At 36.0% G+C, this 19354-nt stretch overlaps 5 protein-coding genes across 8 annotated transcripts; 4 read left to right on the top strand and 1 right to left on the bottom strand.

Annotated features, from left to right (window-relative positions):
• The first annotated feature begins 961 nt into the window (after positions 1 to 961).
• On the top strand, positions 962 to 7845 carry LOC104755890 (mediator of RNA polymerase II transcription subunit 15a). 4 transcript variants are annotated; one of them, XM_087497216.1, is made up of 12 exons: positions 962 to 1223; positions 1607 to 1730; positions 1885 to 1996; positions 2131 to 2248; positions 2350 to 3738; positions 3839 to 3909; positions 4050 to 4124; positions 4548 to 5840; positions 5939 to 6283; positions 6794 to 7000; positions 7086 to 7174; positions 7364 to 7845. In XM_087497216.1, the coding sequence occupies exons 2-12, from the start codon at positions 1618 to 1620 to the stop codon at positions 7569 to 7571; spliced, it is 4020 nt and encodes a 1339-aa protein (XP_087353342.1). In that variant the 5' UTR covers positions 962 to 1223; positions 1607 to 1617; the 3' UTR covers positions 7572 to 7845. The 4 variants fall into 4 exon arrangements, with proteins under 4 accessions (XP_087353342.1, XP_087353340.1, XP_087353343.1 ...); XM_087497214.1 differs by having other exon boundaries at positions 1010 to 1223; positions 4533 to 5840; XM_087497217.1 differs by having other exon boundaries at positions 1012 to 1223; positions 1610 to 1730.
• A 203-nt stretch (positions 7846 to 8048) lies between these two features.
• Positions 8049 to 10625, top strand: LOC104755889 (mediator of RNA polymerase II transcription subunit 15a-like). The gene is made up of 6 exons (XM_010478366.3): positions 8049 to 8676; positions 9015 to 9109; positions 9231 to 9548; positions 9649 to 9855; positions 9940 to 10028; positions 10192 to 10625. Exons 2-6 carry the CDS (start codon positions 9020 to 9022, stop codon positions 10397 to 10399), a joined length of 912 nt encoding a protein of 303 aa, XP_010476668.2. The 5' UTR covers positions 8049 to 8676; positions 9015 to 9019; the 3' UTR covers positions 10400 to 10625.
• A 3751-nt stretch (positions 10626 to 14376) lies between these two features.
• LOC104759242 (mediator of RNA polymerase II transcription subunit 15a-like) lies at positions 14377 to 15810 on the top strand. Its single transcript, XM_087496423.1, has 5 exons — positions 14377 to 14425; positions 14760 to 14890; positions 14938 to 15090; positions 15191 to 15330; positions 15485 to 15810. Exons 1-5 carry the CDS (start codon positions 14377 to 14379, stop codon positions 15690 to 15692), a joined length of 681 nt encoding a protein of 226 aa, XP_087352549.1. The 3' UTR covers positions 15693 to 15810.
• A 254-nt stretch (positions 15811 to 16064) lies between these two features.
• Positions 16065 to 17380, top strand: LOC104759241 (protein NUCLEAR FUSION DEFECTIVE 4-like). The gene is made up of 2 exons (XM_010482191.2): positions 16065 to 16076; positions 16646 to 17380. Exons 1-2 carry the CDS (start codon positions 16065 to 16067, stop codon positions 17378 to 17380), a joined length of 747 nt encoding a protein of 248 aa, XP_010480493.2.
• Positions 17381 to 17459: 79 nt separating this feature from the next.
• LOC104755888 (uncharacterized) lies at positions 17460 to 18434 on the bottom strand. Its single transcript, XM_010478365.3, has one exon. It carries the CDS (start codon positions 18334 to 18336, stop codon positions 17725 to 17727), a length of 612 nt encoding a protein of 203 aa, XP_010476667.1. The 5' UTR covers positions 18337 to 18434; the 3' UTR covers positions 17460 to 17724.
• Between the last annotated feature and the right edge of the window lie 920 nt (positions 18435 to 19354).

Genomic DNA, 19354 nt, shown 5'->3' with positions numbered 1-19354 from the left:
CAAAATTCTTTTTCAATAAAAGTCAATACAAAAAAATAGTACTTCCTCCGTTTCACAAAGAGTGTCATTCTGGTAGAAATTTTTTTGTTTCACAAAAAATGTCATTTTATGTTTCCAATGAGTGTTTTAATGCTAATTTTTTTTATTCCTAAACCCAAAACTATTTTTATTGAACTTAGATCATTAATTACTTATTAAATAGCGGCAAACATGTATAATTCAAATTTTTCTTAATTTGTGTAAAAAATGTCAATGACACTCTTTGTGAAACGGAGGGAGTATAACTTAATTAATATTTTAAAATGATTTCTTATCTTGTTATATTATCTAGTAAATAAAAATTATGATAAAGTAAATTATAGGATATAAATTTATAGTTGATTTTTTTTTACCTGTCACACATACCATAAAACATTATCTGGTAATTAAAATTAAAATTTATTAAATCATAGAGTATATTTTAAAGTAAAATTTCATCAATAAATTTTATTATAACTATCTGTTGGTAAATAAAAGTTATAATTATTGACAATATATAATAATTTTAGTAAATAATATGGTAACTTCTACAGTAAATTTTATTTTCGTAAACATTATATCATCGTGTATAGCACGAAATTAAAATTAAAATTTATTAAATCATAGGGTATATTTTAAAGTAAAATTTCATCAATAAAATTTATTATAACTATCTTTTGGTAAATAAAAGTTATATTTGTTGACAATATATAACAATTTAGTAAATAATATGGTAACTTCTATAGTAAATTTTATTTTCGTAAACATTATATTATCGTGTATAGCACGAAACATTTTGTAGTAAATTTATAATTTAGCGGGTTATATAATATATGATCTGGTAATTTTATATATTTAAATACATATTTTTATTGCAAATTTGTAATTTGTCACCTCAAATTTGTAATTTGCAATAAAGAGAGGAAAAAAAAAAAGGAAAAAAAAAGGTAAGAAATCTCTCTTGTTATATAAGCGAACTGGTAGGACACAATTGGCAGCAGATTATTTATGGTTTCATCTTTTGTCTTTGCCCAAAAGAGATCCTATTTTGTAGTTCATCCGTCTCTCGATCAAACTAAACCCTAATCTAGTTCCGATTTCCCCTCTTTTTTAATCCGCTAATTTCCTAAGGATCAAACCCTAATCGTTGCAGCAACCTTGGCCGTCATACGCGAAATCTCTTCGTCATAGCCTCTGAATTTGAGGTGACATGTTCGAATCTCGTTTTGTTTTGTTTGTTTTGCTTAACCCTTTGCTTTTAGAGACGATAAAGTATAGCCCTTTGTAGCTGGTGGGTATTGGTGATTATAATTGGGATATTAGATGAAACTTTGTAGGTGTGATAAAGTTTGCTTATTTGGTTTCCTGAGTTCTATTTGAGGTTGAAGTTTATGGCTTTGTAGGTTTTTACTGGTAAAAGTGAGAATTTGGCTGATCATCACGAAATTCTCAGTGCTAATTAATCTTAATCCCTGTTCTGTGGTCATTGGTTTCATGTTGATTTAATAGTCCCTTTGTTAATTGTCATGTTTTGGTTTTTTTCTGTCTACTTATTATTGATACTTTGCTCTTCATGGCTTATAAACAGAAGGAACCTTGATGGATAATAACAATTGGAGGCCTTCTCTTCCAAACGGAGAACCTGCCATGGAGACAGGTGATTGGAGAACTCAATTGCCACCTGATTCACGTCAGAAGATTGTCAACAAGATGTAAGTTTAATATATACCAATAGAGTTTACATCTCTGCAAAGTTTTTATCACATCTCTGCAAAGTTTTTATCATTCTCACTACAGAACTAGAAGGTTGTCGTGGTTCCTTGACCAGTAGTTCTGTTTTTACTTATTTACTTGCCACTCGCGCAGAATGGAAACACTCAAGAAGCACCTTCCATTTTCTGGACCAGAGGGAATCAACGAGCTCAGGAGAATTGCAGCCAGATTTGAGGAGAAAATTTTCAGCGGTGCTATTAATCAGGTTATTAAACGTCCCCTGAACATATATTTTTGTTTGGTTAGTGTGGTAAATATGAAAAAAGAACCTATCTTTTTGGTAGCCGTAAAGAAATCTATGTATACCTTCCTGATACTCTCTTTTCTATCGGCTTTCAGACTGATTACCTTCGGAAAATATCCATGAAGATGCTAACTATGGAGACTAAATCGCAAAATGCAGCTGGTTCTTCCTCATCTATCCCTGCCGCTAATAATGGAACATCCATGGATTCGAGTAATCACAATTCTCACAGATGTATTGTTTAGTCTGTTTATCTGGTTTTATGGATAATTGTTCCTCTAACCTGTTGCTTTTTAAAACTTTTCCTTGATTAGTACCCAACAATCAAGGTATCCTTCTTCCAGGATCGTTGCCAACCAATCAATCTCAAGCACCTCAGCCGTTGATGTCCCAAACCATGCAGAATAATACCGCCTCTGGAATGACGGGCTCTACTGCTTTACCATCTTCCATGCCGCCGGCTTCTTCCATAACCAATAACAACGTCACAAGCGTTGTAAACCAGAATTCAAATATGCAAAATGTGGCTGGAATGTTGCAAGATTCATCTGGGCAGCATGGCCTTTCCTCGAACATGTTTTCAGGATCCCAAAGGCAGATGCTGGGCAGGCCACATGGTATGTCTTCACAGCAACAACAGCAGCCGCAGAATGCACAATATCTTTATCAGCAGCAGCTACAGCAGCAACTTCTCAAGCAGAATTTCCAGTCAGGGAATGTTCCCAATCCCAATTCGCTTTTGCCATCACACATGCAACAGCAGCAACAAAATGTGCTGCAGCCTAATCAACTGCATTCTTCTCAACAGCCTGGTGTTCCAACATCTGCTACGCAGCCATCCACTGTGAACTCAGCCCCTCTCCAGGGTCTCCACACAAATCAGCAATCAAGTCCGCAATTGTCTGCTCAGCAGACGACACAATCTATGTTGCGTCAGCATCAATCGTCAATGCTAAGGCCACATCCACAATCACAACAAGCGTCTGGCATCCATCAGCAGCAGACGTCATTGCCGCAGCAATCAATTTCTCCTCTACAACAACAGCAGCAAACACAAATAATGCGGCAACAAGCCGCAAATAGCTCGGGTATCCAACAGAAGCAGATGATGGGGCAACATGTTGTTGGGGATATGCAGCAGCAACATCAGCAAAGGTTACTAAACCAACAAAATAATGTTATGAACATCCAACAGCAGCAGTCACAACAGCAGCCACAGCAGCAGCAGAAGCAGCAGCCAACGGCCCAGCAACAGTTGATGTCTCAACAAAACAACCTTCAGGCAACGCATCAGCAACCACTGGGCTCTCAAGGAAATGTTGCAGGAATGCAGCAACCACAACAACAGATGCTCAATTCCCAGGTTGGCAACTCAAGTTTGCAGAATAACCAGCACGCGGTGCATATGTTATCACAATCAACGGGTGGGATGCAACGAACACATCAGGCTGGCCATGGCTTGTTTTCTTCTCAGGGCCAACAGTCACAAAATCAGCCATCCCAACAGCAGATGATGCCCCAGCTTCAGTCGCATCATCAGCAGCTAGGGTTGCAACAACAACCTAATCTGCTACAACAGGATGTGCAACAAAGGCTACAAGCTTCAGGCCAAGTCACAGGTTCTCTGCTTCCACCTCAAAATGTTGTGGACCAACAGAGACAACTATATCAAACCCAAAGAACCCTCCCGGAGATGCCATCATGTAGGCTTTTGCATCCTTTTAAATACTTTAGGTTCTAATAGTTTACATAATCTCTCACCAGAATCTGATGTTGAACAAACCCCGTTTTTATAATTCTTAGCATCGCTGGATTCGACAGCACAGACGGAAAGTGCAAATGGGGTTGATTGGCAAGAGGAGGTTTATCAGAAGGTTGTTCTCTCTGTTTTAAGTGTGTTATATCTTTACCAGTTCTGACTACACGTATTAAATCTTCAAGATAAATGCAATAAGGCAGGCGATTTTACATAGATCACCAGGATGACTAATCGTATGACTACTTGTCTTTGCAGATCAAATCCTTGAAAGAGATGTACTTACCAGATCTGAATGAAATCTACCAGAGAGTTGCATCCAAGTTGCAGCAAGTAAGTTACAATTTCTGTTTTTTGCTTGAAATATAGTTTGCAAGTGTATCTCCTCGGGAACAGTAGTAAGCATTTTGAGGAGTTTTACAAATTCAATGCAAGATCAGTTCGTTATTGCAGAATATATTTGGAGTATCGTTACCCATTTACCAAACAAAAAAGAGGCCGTTGAGACTCGTATTCTTAACATACTGTGTATTAGAAAATTTACCTGCTGATAATTATTTTCCTTCCCTAACCTATAGAGGTTGTAGCTTACTTCTATGGGTTATTTTCGATATTACAGTAGAAAGTCATACAACTTTGGATTCTTGAGACTCTTATTCTTAAAGATTGTTAAATAGAAAGTTAACTCTCAAATACCTACATAGATTGTGGTCTGTGTCTTAGTTTATTGATTTAGTTCAGTTTTCTCTGGAGCAGGATTCTATTCCACAGCAACAAAGATCAGATCAGTTTGAGAAATTGAAACAGTTCAAGACAATGTTGGAGCGCATGATACAATTTTTATCTGTTCCAAAAAGCAATATCATGCCCGCATTGAAGGATAAGGTGCCTTATTACGAGAAGCAGATTATAGGTTTCTTAAATATGCACAAACCGAGGAAGCCAGTACAGCAAGGGCAGCTTCCGCAATCTCAGATGCAGCCAATGCAGCAACCGCAATCTCAGACAGTTCAAGATCAATCTCATGATAATCAAACAAATCCGCAGATGCAAGCAATGAGCATGCAGGGAGCTGGGCCAAGGGCACAACAGAGTAGTTTGCCAAATATGCAGAATAATGTTCTGTCATCTCGTCCTGGAGTTTCAGCTCCACAGCAGAACATTCCTAGTTCCATACCGGCTTCTAGTTTAGAATCTGGCCAAGGCAATGCATTGAATAATGGCCAGCAGGTTGCCATGGGATCCATGCAACAAAATACTTCTCAACAAGTAAATAACAGTTCTGCCTCGGGTCAAAGTGGGTTAAGTACACTGCAGTCTAATATTAATCAACCCCAGTTAAGTTCCAGTATGCTTCAGCATCAGCACATGAAGCAACAGCAAGACCAACAAATGACGCAGCAACTCAAACAGCAATTTCAACAGCGCCAAATGCAACAGCAACAGTTGCAAGCGAGACAGCAACAGCAACAGTTGCAGGCAAGACAGCAAGCGGCACAATTACAACAGATGAATGATATGAATGATTTGACATCGAGGCAAGGGATGAATGTCAGTCGTGGGATGTTTCAGCAACATTCTCTGCAGGGACAGCGTCCCACTTATCCTCTTCAACAGTTAAAACCAGGAGCTGTTTCGTCGCCTCAACTTCTTCAAGGTGCATCTCCTCAAATGTCACAACAACATTTGTCTCCTCAGGTGGACCAGAAAAATCTGTCAACTGTCAACAAGATGGGAACTCCATTGCAACCTGCAAACTCCCCTTTTGTTGTCCCATCTCCTTCAACCCCCTTGGCTCCGTCCCCTATGCAAGTTGACTCGGAGAAACCTTCTGGCACTTCGTCGTTGTCAATGGGAAATCTTGCGCGCCAACAAGCAACTGGCATGCAAGGCGTAGTTCAATCCCTTGCAATTGGCACTCCAGGGATCTCTGCCTCTCCCCTCCTTCAGGAGTTTACTAGTCCTGATGGAAGTGTTTTAAATCCTTTGATAAGTACATCTGGAAAACCAAGTGCTACTGAGCTGCCTATTGAACGCCTTATTAGAGCTGTAAGTAACATTACTAATTTTGAAGGGTATTGCATCAGTATGGCTTTTGTAGCAGAAGTGTTTTTCTGATTATGATGTATGCTTTCTGTTGTTTTCAGGTGAAGTCCTGCTCGCCACAAGCACTTTCTTCTGCAGTAAGTGACATTGCATCGGTTGTAAGCATGGTTGATAGGATAGCTGGTTCAGCCCCAGGAAACGGTTCGAGAGCTTCTGTTGGCGAAGACTTGGTTGCAATGACTAAGTGTCGTCTTCAAGCAAGAAACTTCATGACGCAAGAGGGAATGATGGCGACGAAGAAAATGAAGCGTCACACAACTGCAATGCCACTGAGCGTTGGTTCACTGGGAGGAAGTGTTGGTGATAACTACAAGCAGTTTACTGGTTCAGAAACATCAGACCTGGAATCTACTGCAACTTCTGATAGAAAGAAGGCAAGAACTGAGGTATGTTTTTCAGCTAGACTTCCCTTAGTGAAGAGTGATGTATAATATAGTGATGTATAGTGAGAGACTTTGATTAAATTTGTGATGTTTTGTTGTTAATTCTCTCAGGTTTGTGATTTTTTGGGTTTCTATGGGTGTAATGGAGAACAGTATGGTGAATGCGGAGACATCAAAGGTTGTGAAAGTGATGATGAGCAGTGGTGATGCTTTTGTTGATAAAAGAGTTGTTAATTCTCTCAGGAATCAACAACCAGCAGCAGCAGCAACACCATTATGGAAAAACAACTCTTTTATCAACAAAAGCATCACCACTGCTCATCATCCCTTACACAACTTTTCATGTCTCCTTATTCACCATACTGTTCTCCATTACACCCATAAAACCCCAAACACAAACCTGAGAGAATTAACAACAAAACATCACTATTTTAATCAAAATCTCTCACAATACATCACTATATTTTCAAGACCTTGATTTTCTTATTTTGAAGAGTCGATTTTGAACTGCAGATGGAACATGCCCTTTTGGAGGAAATTAAGGAAATAAACCAGCGGCTGATAGATACAGTTGTTGAGATTAGTGATGATGAAGATGTTACTGATCATAGTGAGGGAGCAATATCAAGCAAAGGGTGTGAAGGAACAACAGTTAGATTCTCGTTTATAGCTGTTTCTCTCAGCCCAGCCTTGAAGGCTCATCTCTCATCAACACAAATGGTAAGCATTGTCATCTCGTGAACATTTTGTGAAAAAATGATTTCATTTATCCTTTAATAAATTCTGTTTTGTTCTTCTATTACAGTCTCCTATTCAACCATTACGTCTACTGGTCCCTTGTAGCTACCCTAACGCCTCTCCATCTCTTCTGGATAAACTCCCGGTCGAAATCAGGTACAAGCAAGATCCTCTAGTCTCAAGTAAACAGAAACATACCGAGTCAATAGATTCTTTCATACCGAGTCAAGCAAACTTTTACCATATTAGTTAAATCATCTCCAAAATCAGTTCATGTCTCAAGAAACCTTTTATAAGAAACTGCATCATCTTATTAACCTTAACGTGATCTGGTTTCTGGAACAGCAAAGAGAACGAGGACCTCTCGTCCAAAGCTATGGCACGGTTCAACATATTGCTAAGAAGTTTGTCACAGCCAATGTCGCTCAAAGACATAGCCAAGACATGGGACGCTTGTGCTCGGGCTGTGATCTGTGAGTACGCACAGCAATTTGGTGGTGGAACTTTTAGCTCAAAATACGGCACTTGGGAGAAATATGTAGCCGCTTCCTGAATCAGATGGATTTCTCTAGTCCTCAATGATAAGCACTGTGATGCACTTACTGTGTCATGTCAAAACCACAGAAAAAAAAACAAATAAAAGCCAAAACGGTTGCCAAACTTTTTTGTTGTACATTACAAGTCTTTTCATACATACCCTTGGGATTTTTTTTATTTATTAACCGAAGCTTATGCTGTATTATTGAACATTTTTCAATTATATAATTAACTTTATTGTATGTATTTTGTGAATCTCGTTAGTATATATATATGTCGTCACTTGTTCATTTTAAAGTGCTTAAAAATAGCCACTTGAGGACATTTGTCTTAGCTTAATCTCTCTTGGATAAGATTCATTAATACACCATACATCAGATAATATATACTATACTCTTTGTTTTAAACCTATAGTTTCGTCTTAATGGACTCATTAACAATTATGGGCCAAAACATAATTAATGGCCCAAAGCACTTCTCAATTTAACACACCAAAACCAACCCACGTCTTCTTCTTCCTCTTCTCGATCTTGGTCCTTCTCAAGCTGTGTGACTTCTTTCTTACTCTTCTTCACCTTTCTTACTAATTTAGATAATTAATCAAAGTGTGAATTCCAACAATAATATGTTTTGTTTTGGTATTCTTATTGAACTCGACCAGTAATCTCCTCCGCATCAACAAAGATCAGATCAGTTTGAGAGATTGTGAAACAGTTTTGAGAGTAATGTTGGAGCGGTATGAAACAACTCGTATCTGTTTCAAAGAGCAATTTCTCATCTATATGTACTAAGTAATGAGCTTGGAGAGTAGATGTGCCGGAGGTGAGAATTATAGTTCCCTGATGCAGAACAAGTGCTCGACGAAATGCCTGAGAGAACCATCAACACTTTTGCAACAGTCGGCTGTGAGCTTCCTTCCGTCACCGCCATATATAAACGCGAGCCCGTTCCGTTGTAGAGAGAACACGTGTCTCTTCTCTACCGGCCCAATCAGAGTCTCCTCATTTCGCTCCCCTGTCATTTTAAACGGAGTGTATAATCAAGAAAACGCGAAGATGACCCCAAAACAAAAACAAAGAAACGAGATTTTGCAGATCAAAAGCATTCGCTTTCGCTTAAAGGTTGTTAAAATTTTCGAGTTTCGGTTGTTTGCTTTTTAGAAGAGTTCATATTGTTGGTGAAACCAAGAATCGAACACTTTCCTTCTTCTTCTTCTTCTTCTTCTTCTTATCTCATTGCGTGCTTTTCACGGACCCGCTTAAGTTTCAGCATTGCAAACCCTTAGAATCGAGTACTAACGATTGAGCCAACCTGCTTTTTCCATCATCGAATTGCCATTAGAACGTAGAAAGATCCACTTTTTATGGATACTTGTTGTTTCTCTAACTAGTTTAGGGTTTTAGTATTATTGTACGCAGTCTCTTCTGATTGATGAACTCGCTTTTTTTTTTTAATTTAGATACAATGGGGAATGAAAATGGAGAAGAATGGCGAGAGGAGCTTACTAGTCCTGATGGAAATACTGAGCTGCCTATAGAACGCCTTATTAGAGCCGTAAGTAACATTACTAATTTTGAAGGGTCTTTGCAACAGGGCAGTGTCATTGCTGCCATATCCCTCTTTTGTCGTTGAAACATTGTTTCTGAACTTGATGTATGCTTTTGGTTGTTTTCAGGTGAAGTCCATCTCGCCACAAGCACTTTCTTCTGCAGTAAGTGACATTGGATCGGTTGTAAGCATGGTTGATACGATAGCTGGTTCAGCTCCAGGAAACGGTTCGAGAGCTTCAGTTGGCGAAGACTTGGTTGCAATGACTAAATGTCGTCTCCAAGCAAGAAACTTCATGACGCAAGAGGGAATGATGGCGACCAAGAAAATGAAGCGTCACACAACTGCAATGCCACTAAGCGTTGGTGATAGCTACAAGCAGTTTGCTGATTTGGTAGATATGGAATCTACTGTGACTTGTGGTGGAAATAAGGCAAGAACTGAGGTACAGTTTTCAGTTACACTTCCCTTAGATATATCTGAAAATTTGGACGCATAAAGGTTTCAGTTTTGTTATTTTGAAGACTCTTAATCTTGGACTGCAGACCGAGCATGCCCTTTTGGAGGAAATTAAGGAAATAAACCAGCGGCTGGTAGATACAGTCGTTGAGATTAGTGATGATGAAGATGCTGCTGATCCTAGTGAGAAAGTAACATCAAGCAAAGAGTGTGAAGGAACAACCATTAGATTCTCGTTTATAGCTGTTTCCCTCAGCCCAGGTTTGAAGGCTCATCTCTCATCAAAACAAATGGTAAGTATGGTCATCTCGTTATAACATTTTTAGAAACATTATTTCAGTTATCCCTTTTAAAGTATGTTTCTGCCTCTCTCACAGTTTCCTATTCGACCACTGCGTCTGCTGGTTCCTTGTAGCTACCCCAACGTCTCTCCATCTCTTCTGGACATACTCCCGGTTGAAACCAGGTACAAGCATGATCCTTCAGTTTTTAAGTAATTAGATACATGTTTCTTTCATACCGAGTCAAGCAAACATCTACCATATCGTTAAAAATTGTCCAAAATCCTGTCTGTAGATAAGAAACTGCATCATCTTATTAACCTTAACGTGATCTGGTTTCTTGAACAGCAAAGAGAACGAGGACCTCTCGTCCAAAGCTATAGCAAGGTTCAACATATTGCTAAGAGGTTTGTCACAGCCAATGTCGCTCAAAGACATAGCCAAGACATGGGACGCTTGTGCTCGGGCTGTGATTTGTGAGTACGCACAGCAATTTGGTGGTGGAACTTTCAGCTCAAAATACGGAACTTGGGAGAAACATGTAGCCGCTTCCTGAATCTGATGAAAGTCCTTAATGGTCGGTCTGTTTCATATCAGAAAACCAAAAAAGGCTTTAGTATAAGGTTTGTATGCTCTAGTGTAGATAGTGTAGTGAAAATATAATCATACAATTTTTTTTTGTGAATTTTAGTGGATAGATATAGGATTCTGTCATTGATTGTTGTTCCCTTTGTAATGTGTTTCTTTTGAAATTGAACACTCACCCTCAGTGTTGTTGTTGACCGGCCCCTTCCAGTGCTAGTGAGTTACTCATATTATATACGTGTTATACTTATATGACTAATGAGCTGAATGAATAGATTGTTGCAAGATTATGAGTATTTGGGTTAGTGGATGCACAAACAAGCGCTTAATGCAATTAATTCCTGAAAGAAACTGCATGCTTTCATTAGTAGATTAGTTTTGGTTACAGATTGGTGATTTTTATTGACATGTCTCTTTCCTATGTTGTAAATTTCTTTCCCAATTGTTTAGTTGTAATTAAGTTGTGACTTGTGAATCTATCTTATGCATGTGCATGTGAAATGTGTGTGTACACGTGTATGGTCAAACCAAGCAGAATTTTGATGTTGGCTTCATTTGACCCACAAATTTATGTCTATTACAAAATTAAAAATTTCAACTCGATACTGATCATCCAAACCCGACCAACAAAATTACACAGTTTGGAAAAGGTTTGACGACCAAGATAGACGAAGTCCTAAAGACGAATCACACAGTTTGAAAAAGCTAAAACGACCAAGAGAGAACAAGTCCTAACGACAAATTATTGGAAAAGGTAAAACGACCAAGAGAGAACAAGTCCTAACGACGTCGTGGAAGCATCATCCACGATGAGATAGATGTGAGCAGGCTCTTCTTCATCTCCAGGAGACTGGAAATCTTCATCTTCGTCATTGACGTCAAAGTGGTCCAAAGAGTCGCAAAAGACGTCATTGACGATATCTGGTGGAATCTGCTCCGGAGGAAATTCACCGGGTGGATGCACAGAGAGTTCGTCAGAGAATTTGGGAACTCTATATATATCTGTCTCTTCATCGATAACATTATTTGTTGAAACAAATTTTTTATTTTATGTTGAATCTAAATAATTTGAATATTAATATCCAATATTCAACATTATTCCATAATTTAAATAAAATTTTAAAAATGATTATAGCAATATAGAAATTCAATACAAGTTAATATATAATTTACAGTTGCTTCTATTTATGATAACTATTCGTACAGAAAAAGTTATGATATCTATATTTTATATTATTTTTAGACTTGTGTATTTTAGTTTTAATTTTTAGTTGATACTTTTGCACTCATTATCAAATATATTTTATAATTATAATTATTTATTAGAAAATATTTATTTTCAGTTAGGATCACTTTGTCATAATAGTTTATTAGTTTTAGTTTTTACCATAATTCTTCATAAAATATCCTACTATATTAATTGAGAAGTTAACCTTAAAATATGTAAAAAAATTACAATCAGTTGCCATTAGAAAATTTTCATTAAGATTAATCAATTAATTAAATTAAATAAATATAATTAATTAAAAAAATAAAAACGATGACAGATCAAATATAAATAAATAAGTAAAAGAAATAGTTTCAAATCAAAACTAATTTATACTTGAAAAAAATATGAAAAAAATTAACTGCTAATATAATAGAATTTACTTTCTTCTTTAATTTTATATTGTCATGCCATTGATTTTAAATAATTATTAGTTAAAAAAAGATATTTTTTTAATTATGGACGAAAATTACAAAATATTTTTAAAAAAATATATAAACAAATCAAATTTTCAAAAACTAAAATTTTATATCCAAGTAGTCAATATAATTATTTTTAATTACAAGATTTCGAATATTTTGTTAAAATTTCAAATTATGATTCTCCTATCATCTTTATTTTATTTTATTTAAGAATTGTTTGGAATTTTCATATAATACTTATGATTGATAAAATGCAGATTTTTTCTACATATGTTGTGATTTGAAATTTTAAAAACAAAGATTTATTACTCGATCTATGAAAATAAAATGTGTGTTTTAATTTTCACATTGGCGGGTTGGTAAAACTAAATGTATATAGCTGATAAATTAATAAATTTTATTTGTTCATAATTATAATATTAAAATTACAACTTCATATTTCACAAAATAATGATGCAAATACAAAAAAAAATATAAAACTGTAATATACATCAAAAATAAAATACTATAATATTCTAAAATAATTAGTATTAAAAAAACATATATAGATTTACAGAACAAATAAAAATAAATATTATCTCAAACAAAATAATTTTTTCTAAAAAATATAACAATAACTTTTTTATTCAATTAATTTTTCTTTTAAATGTTGATCTGTGCTTTAAGCATGGGATATTGCCTAGTTTTATATTTATAATCTCTTAAACAATGTTTTTTGCAAAGTTGTGTTTCTTATTTATAATCTTTTAAACAATGTTTTTTGCAAAGTTGTGTTTCTTTGCCATAATATTTTATTATTATAAATTTTCATTTTGATGGTTGTGTTTTTACTAATACTTTATATTTAATATTTGTGCATTCAAACTATTCTATTATTTTCTCTTTGGGTTTTCATTCTTTGGTTGTTAGTCCTGAGTGTGTTCAGGGGATTATTCTTGAGGATGCTGTTGGTTGTACTATGCCACGGTCAGTCCGTTTGTAGTTGTTTTTTGGGGCATTCTCAAAAATGCCCCTTTTTCCATACCTTTTTTTAAAAATACCCCTTCTTGTTGATCATTTTTAAAACTACCCCTTTTTATATACAAAATGACCAAATTACCCTTTTTTGAGTGACAGCAAGAATGTACAGTCATCAAAATCAAAAATATTTTCCCGCCAAAAAAATTTCCCGCCAAAATTTTTTTTTCCCGCCAAAATCGAAAATTTTTCCCGAAAAAAATATTTTTCCGGCCAAAAAAAAAATTTTCCCGCCAAAATCGAAAATTTTTCCCGCCAAAAATATTGAAATTTATACCTTTTAAAAACATTGTAAACGCTTTTAAAAAAAATTTAAAAGTGTTTACAAGGTTTTTAAAAGGTTTTTAAGCACATTGTAAACGCTTTTAAAAACCTTGTAAATGCTTTTAAAAGGTTTTTAAACACCTTGTAAACGCTTTTAAAAACTTTTTAAAAGCATTTACAAGGTGTTTAAAAACCTTTTAAAACCCTTTTAAAAATCTTATAAAAACTTTTACAAGGTTTTTAAAAACATTGTAAAAGCGTTTACAATGTGTTTAAAAACCTTTTAAAAATCTTTTTAAAAACCATTTGAAAACCTTTTAAAAACCTTTTAAAACCTTTTAAAAATCTTGTAAAAGCGTTTACAAGTTGTTTAAAAAACCTTTTAAAACTCTTTAAAAAATCTTGTAAAAGCCTTCACAAGGTGTTTATAAGGCTTTTATAAGGTAGAAACCTTATAAAACCTTTTAAAAACCTTGTAAATTTTTTTTGGCGGGAAAAATTTTGGCGGGAAAATTTTTGTATTTTTGACAAAAAAATTTTTGGCGGGAAAATTTTTTCGAAAATTTTTTGGCGGGAAAATATGTCGGAAATTTTTTGGCGGGAAAATTTTGTTTTTCTTTTTATTGAATAAAATAATTTTCATCTAAGGGTAAAATGGTCATTAAAAATTAAAAGAGGGCAAAAATAAAAATGGCCAGAAAAGAAGGTATTTTTGAAAAAGGGTATATCAAAAGGGGCATTTTTAACAAATTCTCAAATTTTTTCTATTTTTCTAATAATATGAGGGGAGCCTCCCCTTCTCTTACAAAAAAAAAAACTATTCTATTATTTTCAAATAATTTCATAATCTATAATTTATAATTTAAAATTATCTTTTTAAAAATACTTCCCCGCGATATTGCAGAGGGGTTAGAGTCCTAGTAAAAAAAAAATCATCAATAGATTGAAGAAACTAACCTCATCAACAGCGTGAGGTATATGAGGATGTGTGGCAAAGACAGCCGGATCAAAGGAGGCCTTCCTCTCAGTGAGAAGTTGATAGAGCTCATTTGATCCATGCTCTGGTTTAGGTGTCTTTGGTTTAATTATAGTTGCTTCTAATATTTCCTTTTAAACATTAGGATTAGGGTTTGGAGTCTTATGCTTTGCTTTATGATTAGGTCGGTTGTACTAGGGTCTATAAAAGGACTTCTTATGCTAATGAGAAGATTAACCTCCAACAATTAACCTAATTCTCAAAGAGAGAGTTGGGTTAAAGGGAGTTTTAGCTAAATCGTTTTCATTCTCTTACTTTCAAAACGGCACCTATTACTAAAAAGAAGGCAAAGGCTGCGGCTCATAACATCATTGATGTTTGAAAGTTCTTGCTGAGTCTCCAAAACTTCAGGAGCAGAGAGATCCCTCTGAGACTACATTAGGAGGTCAAAGCAAGGAGCAGGGAAGTGAGCTACGTCAGAGCAAGCAGTATAACAGGAAAATTGAAACTCAACACGTGAATAAGAAGGACTAGAGATAACCAAAACATCATATTGTCTGTAGCGTCACAAGAAAATGAAGCGTCACACAACTGCAATGCCACTGAGCGTTGGTTCACTGGGAGGAAGTAGTGTTGGTGATAGCTACAACCAGTTTGCTGGTTTGGTAGGTATGGAATCTACTGTGACATGTGGTGGACATAAGGGAAGAACTGAGGTACGATTTTCAGTTACACTTCCCTTAGATATATCTAAAAATTTGGACGCATAAAGGTTTCAGTTTTGTTATTTTTAGGAGTCTCAATCTTGGACTGCAGACCGAGCATGCCCTTTTGGAGAAAATTAAGGAAATAAATCAGCGGCTGTTAGATACAGTCGTTGAGATTAGTGATGATGAAGATGCTGCTGATCCTATTGTCTCTCCATCTATTCTGGACATACTCCCGGTTGAAACCAGGTACAAGCACGATCCTGTAATTTGATACATGTTTCTTTCATACCAAGTCAAGCAAACATCTACCATATCGTTAAAAATTTTGTCCAAAATCCTGTCGGTAGATAAGAAACTGCATCATCTTATTAACCTTAACGTGATCTGGTTTCTTGAACAGCAAAGAGAACGAGGACCTCTCGTCCAAAGCTATGGCAAGGTTCAACATATTGCTAAGAAGTTTGTCACAGCCAATGTCGCTCAAAGACATAGCCAAGACATGGGACGCTTGTGCTCGGGCAGTGATTTGTGAGTACGCACAGCAATTTGGTGGTGGAACTTTCAGCTCAAAATACGGAATTTGGGAGAAACATGAAGTCGCTTCCTGAATCTGATGGAAGTCCTTAATGGTAGCTCTGCTATTCGTCTTACTGTTTCATATCAGAAAACCAAAAAAGGCTTTAGTATAAGGTTTGTATGCTCTCTAGTGTAGACAGTGTGTAGTGAAAATATAATCAAACAAATCCTTGTGAATGTAGTGGATAGATATAGGAATCTGCCAGTAATTGTTGTTCCATTTGTAATGTGCTTCTTTTGAAATTGACCGGTCCTTTCTAGTGCCATGTTTCTCGCAGGCTTCTAACTTGTATTATGATCCAAATGATTAAAAACTGATATGTCATGGGTTATTCTAGTGAGTTACTCATATACGTGTTATACTATAAGACTAATGAGCTAGAAGAATAGACTGTTGCAAGATTATGAGTCTTTGGGTTAGTAAGTGCACAAACAAGCGCTTAATGCAATTAATTCCTGAAAAAAACTGCATGCTTTCATTAGTAGATTAGTTTTGGTTACAGATTGGTGATTTTTATTGACATGTCTTTCCTACGTTGTAAATTTCTTTCCCAATTGTTTTTGTTGTAATTAAGTTGTGAATCTATTATGCATGTTCATGTGAAATGTGTGTGTACACGTGTGGTCAAACCAAGCAGAATTTTGATGTTGGCTTCATTTGACCCACAAATTTATGTCTATTACAAAACTAAAAATTTCGACTCGATACGAGATCATTCATAATATATATATTAGGAATGTGGACTAGTTCTCGTTTGTGTCATTAGAAATTACTTCATAATCTTCTTTTTCCTCCTTTTCTTTTTTGCAAAGAGAATTTATAATCCCTCTCTACTGTATTTCAAATTAATAGCTTTTTAAGTTATTTAAAAAAAAAATTAAACTTGATTATAAAAATCATGTTGTATAAGTGTGTAATTAACAATTTTTTATAACTCGAAATCAATTAGTTTTAAATTTTGAAACAAATATTTTTGTCTATTAGTTTGAAAAAGAAGAATTTGAAGTAACAGTTGAGAAGAAGAGAAGACCGAGGAGAGGAGAGGATTTTAGAATGAGAGAAGCTTTGGTCAAGGCTGATTTCTGGCTTCTATGGTTTCTTTACTTCCTTGGTGTTGGTTCTGGTGTCACTGTTTTAAACAACTTGGCTCAGGTTGGGATTGCAGTTGGCATTGAGAACACAACAGTCCTCTTATGCCTCTTTAGTTTCTTTAACTTTGTTGGCCGGCTTAGCTCAGGAGCCATCTCAGAGCACTTTGTCAAGTCAAGAGCAATGCCGAGAACCGTGTGGATGACATTGGCACAGTTTCTAATGGTACTTGCTTTCATTCTCTACGCTCTCTCTTCAACCGCCACTCTCTATCCCGCAACCGCGCTTCTAGGCACATGCTACGGGTTCCAGTACTCTCTCATGGTTCCTACAGCATCTGAGCTCTTTGGACTAGAACACTTTGGCATCATCTATAGTTTCATGATTCTAGGAAACCCAATTGGTGCAGTTCTCTTCTCCGGTTTACTAGCTGGTCGTTTGTATGATGCTGAGGCTATTAGACAAGGAAGCTCGACTTGTTACGGACCAGATTGTTTCAAGCTTACTTTCATGATCCTGGCTTGCGTCTGTGGAGTTGCCGCAATTCTAGGCGTGATTCTAACTGTTAGAATAAGACCGGTTTATCAGTCTCTATACGGTTCAAGATCTTTCCGGTTACCTCAAGAGTAGTGTAGTTATCACCTGAGGCAGGTGTTAGTGTCGTGGTTATGTGTGTAAACACTTTTTTCAGAAAGACAGAGTTAAAAAGTAGTTAAAAAAAGCTGTAAAGAAGTTTTTGACTGGAACAGAGACTTAGGCCAAAAGCAAAGACTGAAGAGACAGACTCATTACAAAGACCCACACACACTCACACACACCTGACACCTCCACTCAACCCTAATTGTTAATTAACCAAAAAAACCCTAATCACACACTCCAACACACAAAGGCCAAAAAAAAAACTTCAAAAAAGTCCATGGTGGAAGAAACCTAAAACATCATCTCTCACCATCAAATCTGAAACCAAGAGATTACTAAGTAGGTTTGAGATTCTGAAACATAGAATCCCATTTGACATCTTCGAAACAAGTATCTTGATCATAAAGTAGTTTCTCATCCTTGCAACTGTAATCAAAAACCATGGGACTTGAGAAGCTATCGAGTCTACAAGGAGTCCCATTGGTCAAGAGCAACCTCTCTTGCTTCTCAAATCCACCATTTCCATTACTCGGCATCACAGATCTCTTGTTCCTCTTCATAAACCCGCCTGATCTCCACTTACTAATCCTGCTGCTCGTCTTCTTCTTCTGCGGCAACAACACCAGAGCTCGAGACGACTCTTCTTCGCGGCGGATCCAGGCGCGTACGTGATCGGAGAAACATTTACCTGTTTTCTTGATAGCAACCACGAATCTGGAGATCGACCGAGAGGTGAGTGGAGGAGCGTTCTTGCGATCTCGGCGAGCGAGTTTGAGAATCTCGAGACGATGTTTAGCGATGGAGATTCCCATGCTCTGGAGAAACTCGTGGTTGAAGTAAGCAACGTCTTCGAGTTCGAGCTCGTTCTGGGAGAAGGAGAGACCGTATTCGTGGATTAGAGAAGGTTCAAGGTTTGTTCTCGAGAGCCATAAGAACCAATCTTCCATTGAACAAGGTTTTGTGTGTGTTTGTGTGTTCTGTTTTGTGTAAAGATAGTATATATATAGAGAGAGAGACTGGTGAGTGAGGGGCTTTTTTGACTTTTTGGAAAGTAGCGGGCTTCGTCGTTAAGGTAGTTGAGGCGTAAAGATACAAAATTTGATTAAAGTGAAAAGTTAAAATGGGTCAAAAGTGAATAACATACAAAATTTACGAATACACACACACAAAATATTGATTTATGTGCATGTAAAGTAAACCCCATGCTTGTTTCTTGTTTGAGTAATTTCTGAAGAAAAGAAAAAATAAAGATGTGAGTGTGGAGGGAGAATGGGGAGAGACGGAGAGTGACCCATCAATTACGGTGTGGGGAAAGGAGCAAAACCAGTGGGATCTTTACTTTTTGTTTATGGGTCACTCTTGTATTTTTTTCTAAAATCTTATTGTGCCATTTGCTTTTGTCGTTTAACAATTAACATGTAGTAGTAGTAACTAGTAAGTATGTCAGTATGATACTAGTATTTTTGGAATCTACTTTTGCTTTGTTTTTTTTACAAACTAAATTATATAATTCGCTAGGAAATTATAAGAATCAAGTGAGGGATTAAAAAACACAACTGTTATATTAATATGCACTGGGAGGTTTAAGGGACATGATGATGATGTCATTTGCGAAAGACTGATAGATTAACTCAGATTGGATATAGTCCAAATATGTCCCCCTCCCTTATTAATTAGTAACACACTATATTAGCACACTAGATTTGGAGCCGTGCTACGATTGAAAATTCACATTATTTATATTATAATTTTATAATAAAACTAGATTCAGAACCGCACATACGTGCGGGATTGATTTTAAAAGTTAAAGTTATTATTAAATTTGCAATATATTACGTATGTGTGAGGTTATGTTTATAAAATTTTTTAATGAATATTATTAACACTTATAATCCTAACTCGTATTAGTATAGTATTTGATATGTTTTTATTTCCTTTTAGACAAAAAAATATTTGTTTTGTTAT

Source organism: Camelina sativa, chromosome 17 (assembly GCF_030686135.1).
Source record: "Camelina sativa cultivar CO46 ecotype springtype chromosome 17, ASM3068613v1".
NCBI lineage: Eukaryota > Viridiplantae > Streptophyta > Magnoliopsida > Brassicales > Brassicaceae > Camelina > Camelina sativa.
This window is presented reverse-complemented; position numbering and strand designations above follow the sequence as displayed.

What these genes read in the sequence shown, in the direction of transcription:
- LOC104755890 (XM_087497214.1), top strand. Translation starts at nt 1,618, where the DNA reads ATGGATAATAACAATTGGAGGCCTTCTCTTCCAAACGGAGAACCTGCC. An exon ending in TCAGCGGTGCTATTAATCAG is followed by an intron (nt 1,997 to 2,130) that starts GTTATTAAACGT and finishes ATCGGCTTTCAG; the next exon opens with ACTGATTACCTTCGGAAAAT. An exon ending in GAAAGAAGGCAAGAACTGAG is followed by an intron (nt 6,284 to 6,793) that starts GTATGTTTTTCA and finishes TTTGAACTGCAG; the next exon opens with ATGGAACATGCCCTTTTGGA.
- LOC104755889 (XM_010478366.3), top strand. Translation starts at nt 9,020, where the DNA reads ATGGGGAATGAAAATGGAGAAGAATGGCGAGAGGAGCTTACTAGTCCT. An exon ending in ATCTCTCATCAAAACAAATG is followed by an intron (nt 9,856 to 9,939) that starts GTAAGTATGGTC and finishes CCTCTCTCACAG; the next exon opens with TTTCCTATTCGACCACTGCG. An exon ending in ATACTCCCGGTTGAAACCAG is followed by an intron (nt 10,029 to 10,191) that starts GTACAAGCATGA and finishes TTTCTTGAACAG; the next exon opens with CAAAGAGAACGAGGACCTCT.
- LOC104759242 (XM_087496423.1), top strand. Translation starts at nt 14,377, where the DNA reads ATGAGGATGTGTGGCAAAGACAGCCGGATCAAAGGAGGCCTTCCTCTC. An exon ending in CAAAGGAGGCCTTCCTCTCA is followed by an intron (nt 14,426 to 14,759) that starts GTGAGAAGTTGA and finishes GATGTTTGAAAG; the next exon opens with TTCTTGCTGAGTCTCCAAAA. An exon ending in GGAAAATTGAAACTCAACAC is followed by an intron (nt 14,891 to 14,937) that starts GTGAATAAGAAG and finishes TATTGTCTGTAG; the next exon opens with CGTCACAAGAAAATGAAGCG.
- LOC104755888 (XM_010478365.3), bottom strand. Translation starts at nt 18,336, where the DNA reads ATGGAAGATTGGTTCTTATGGCTCTCGAGAACAAACCTTGAACCTTCT.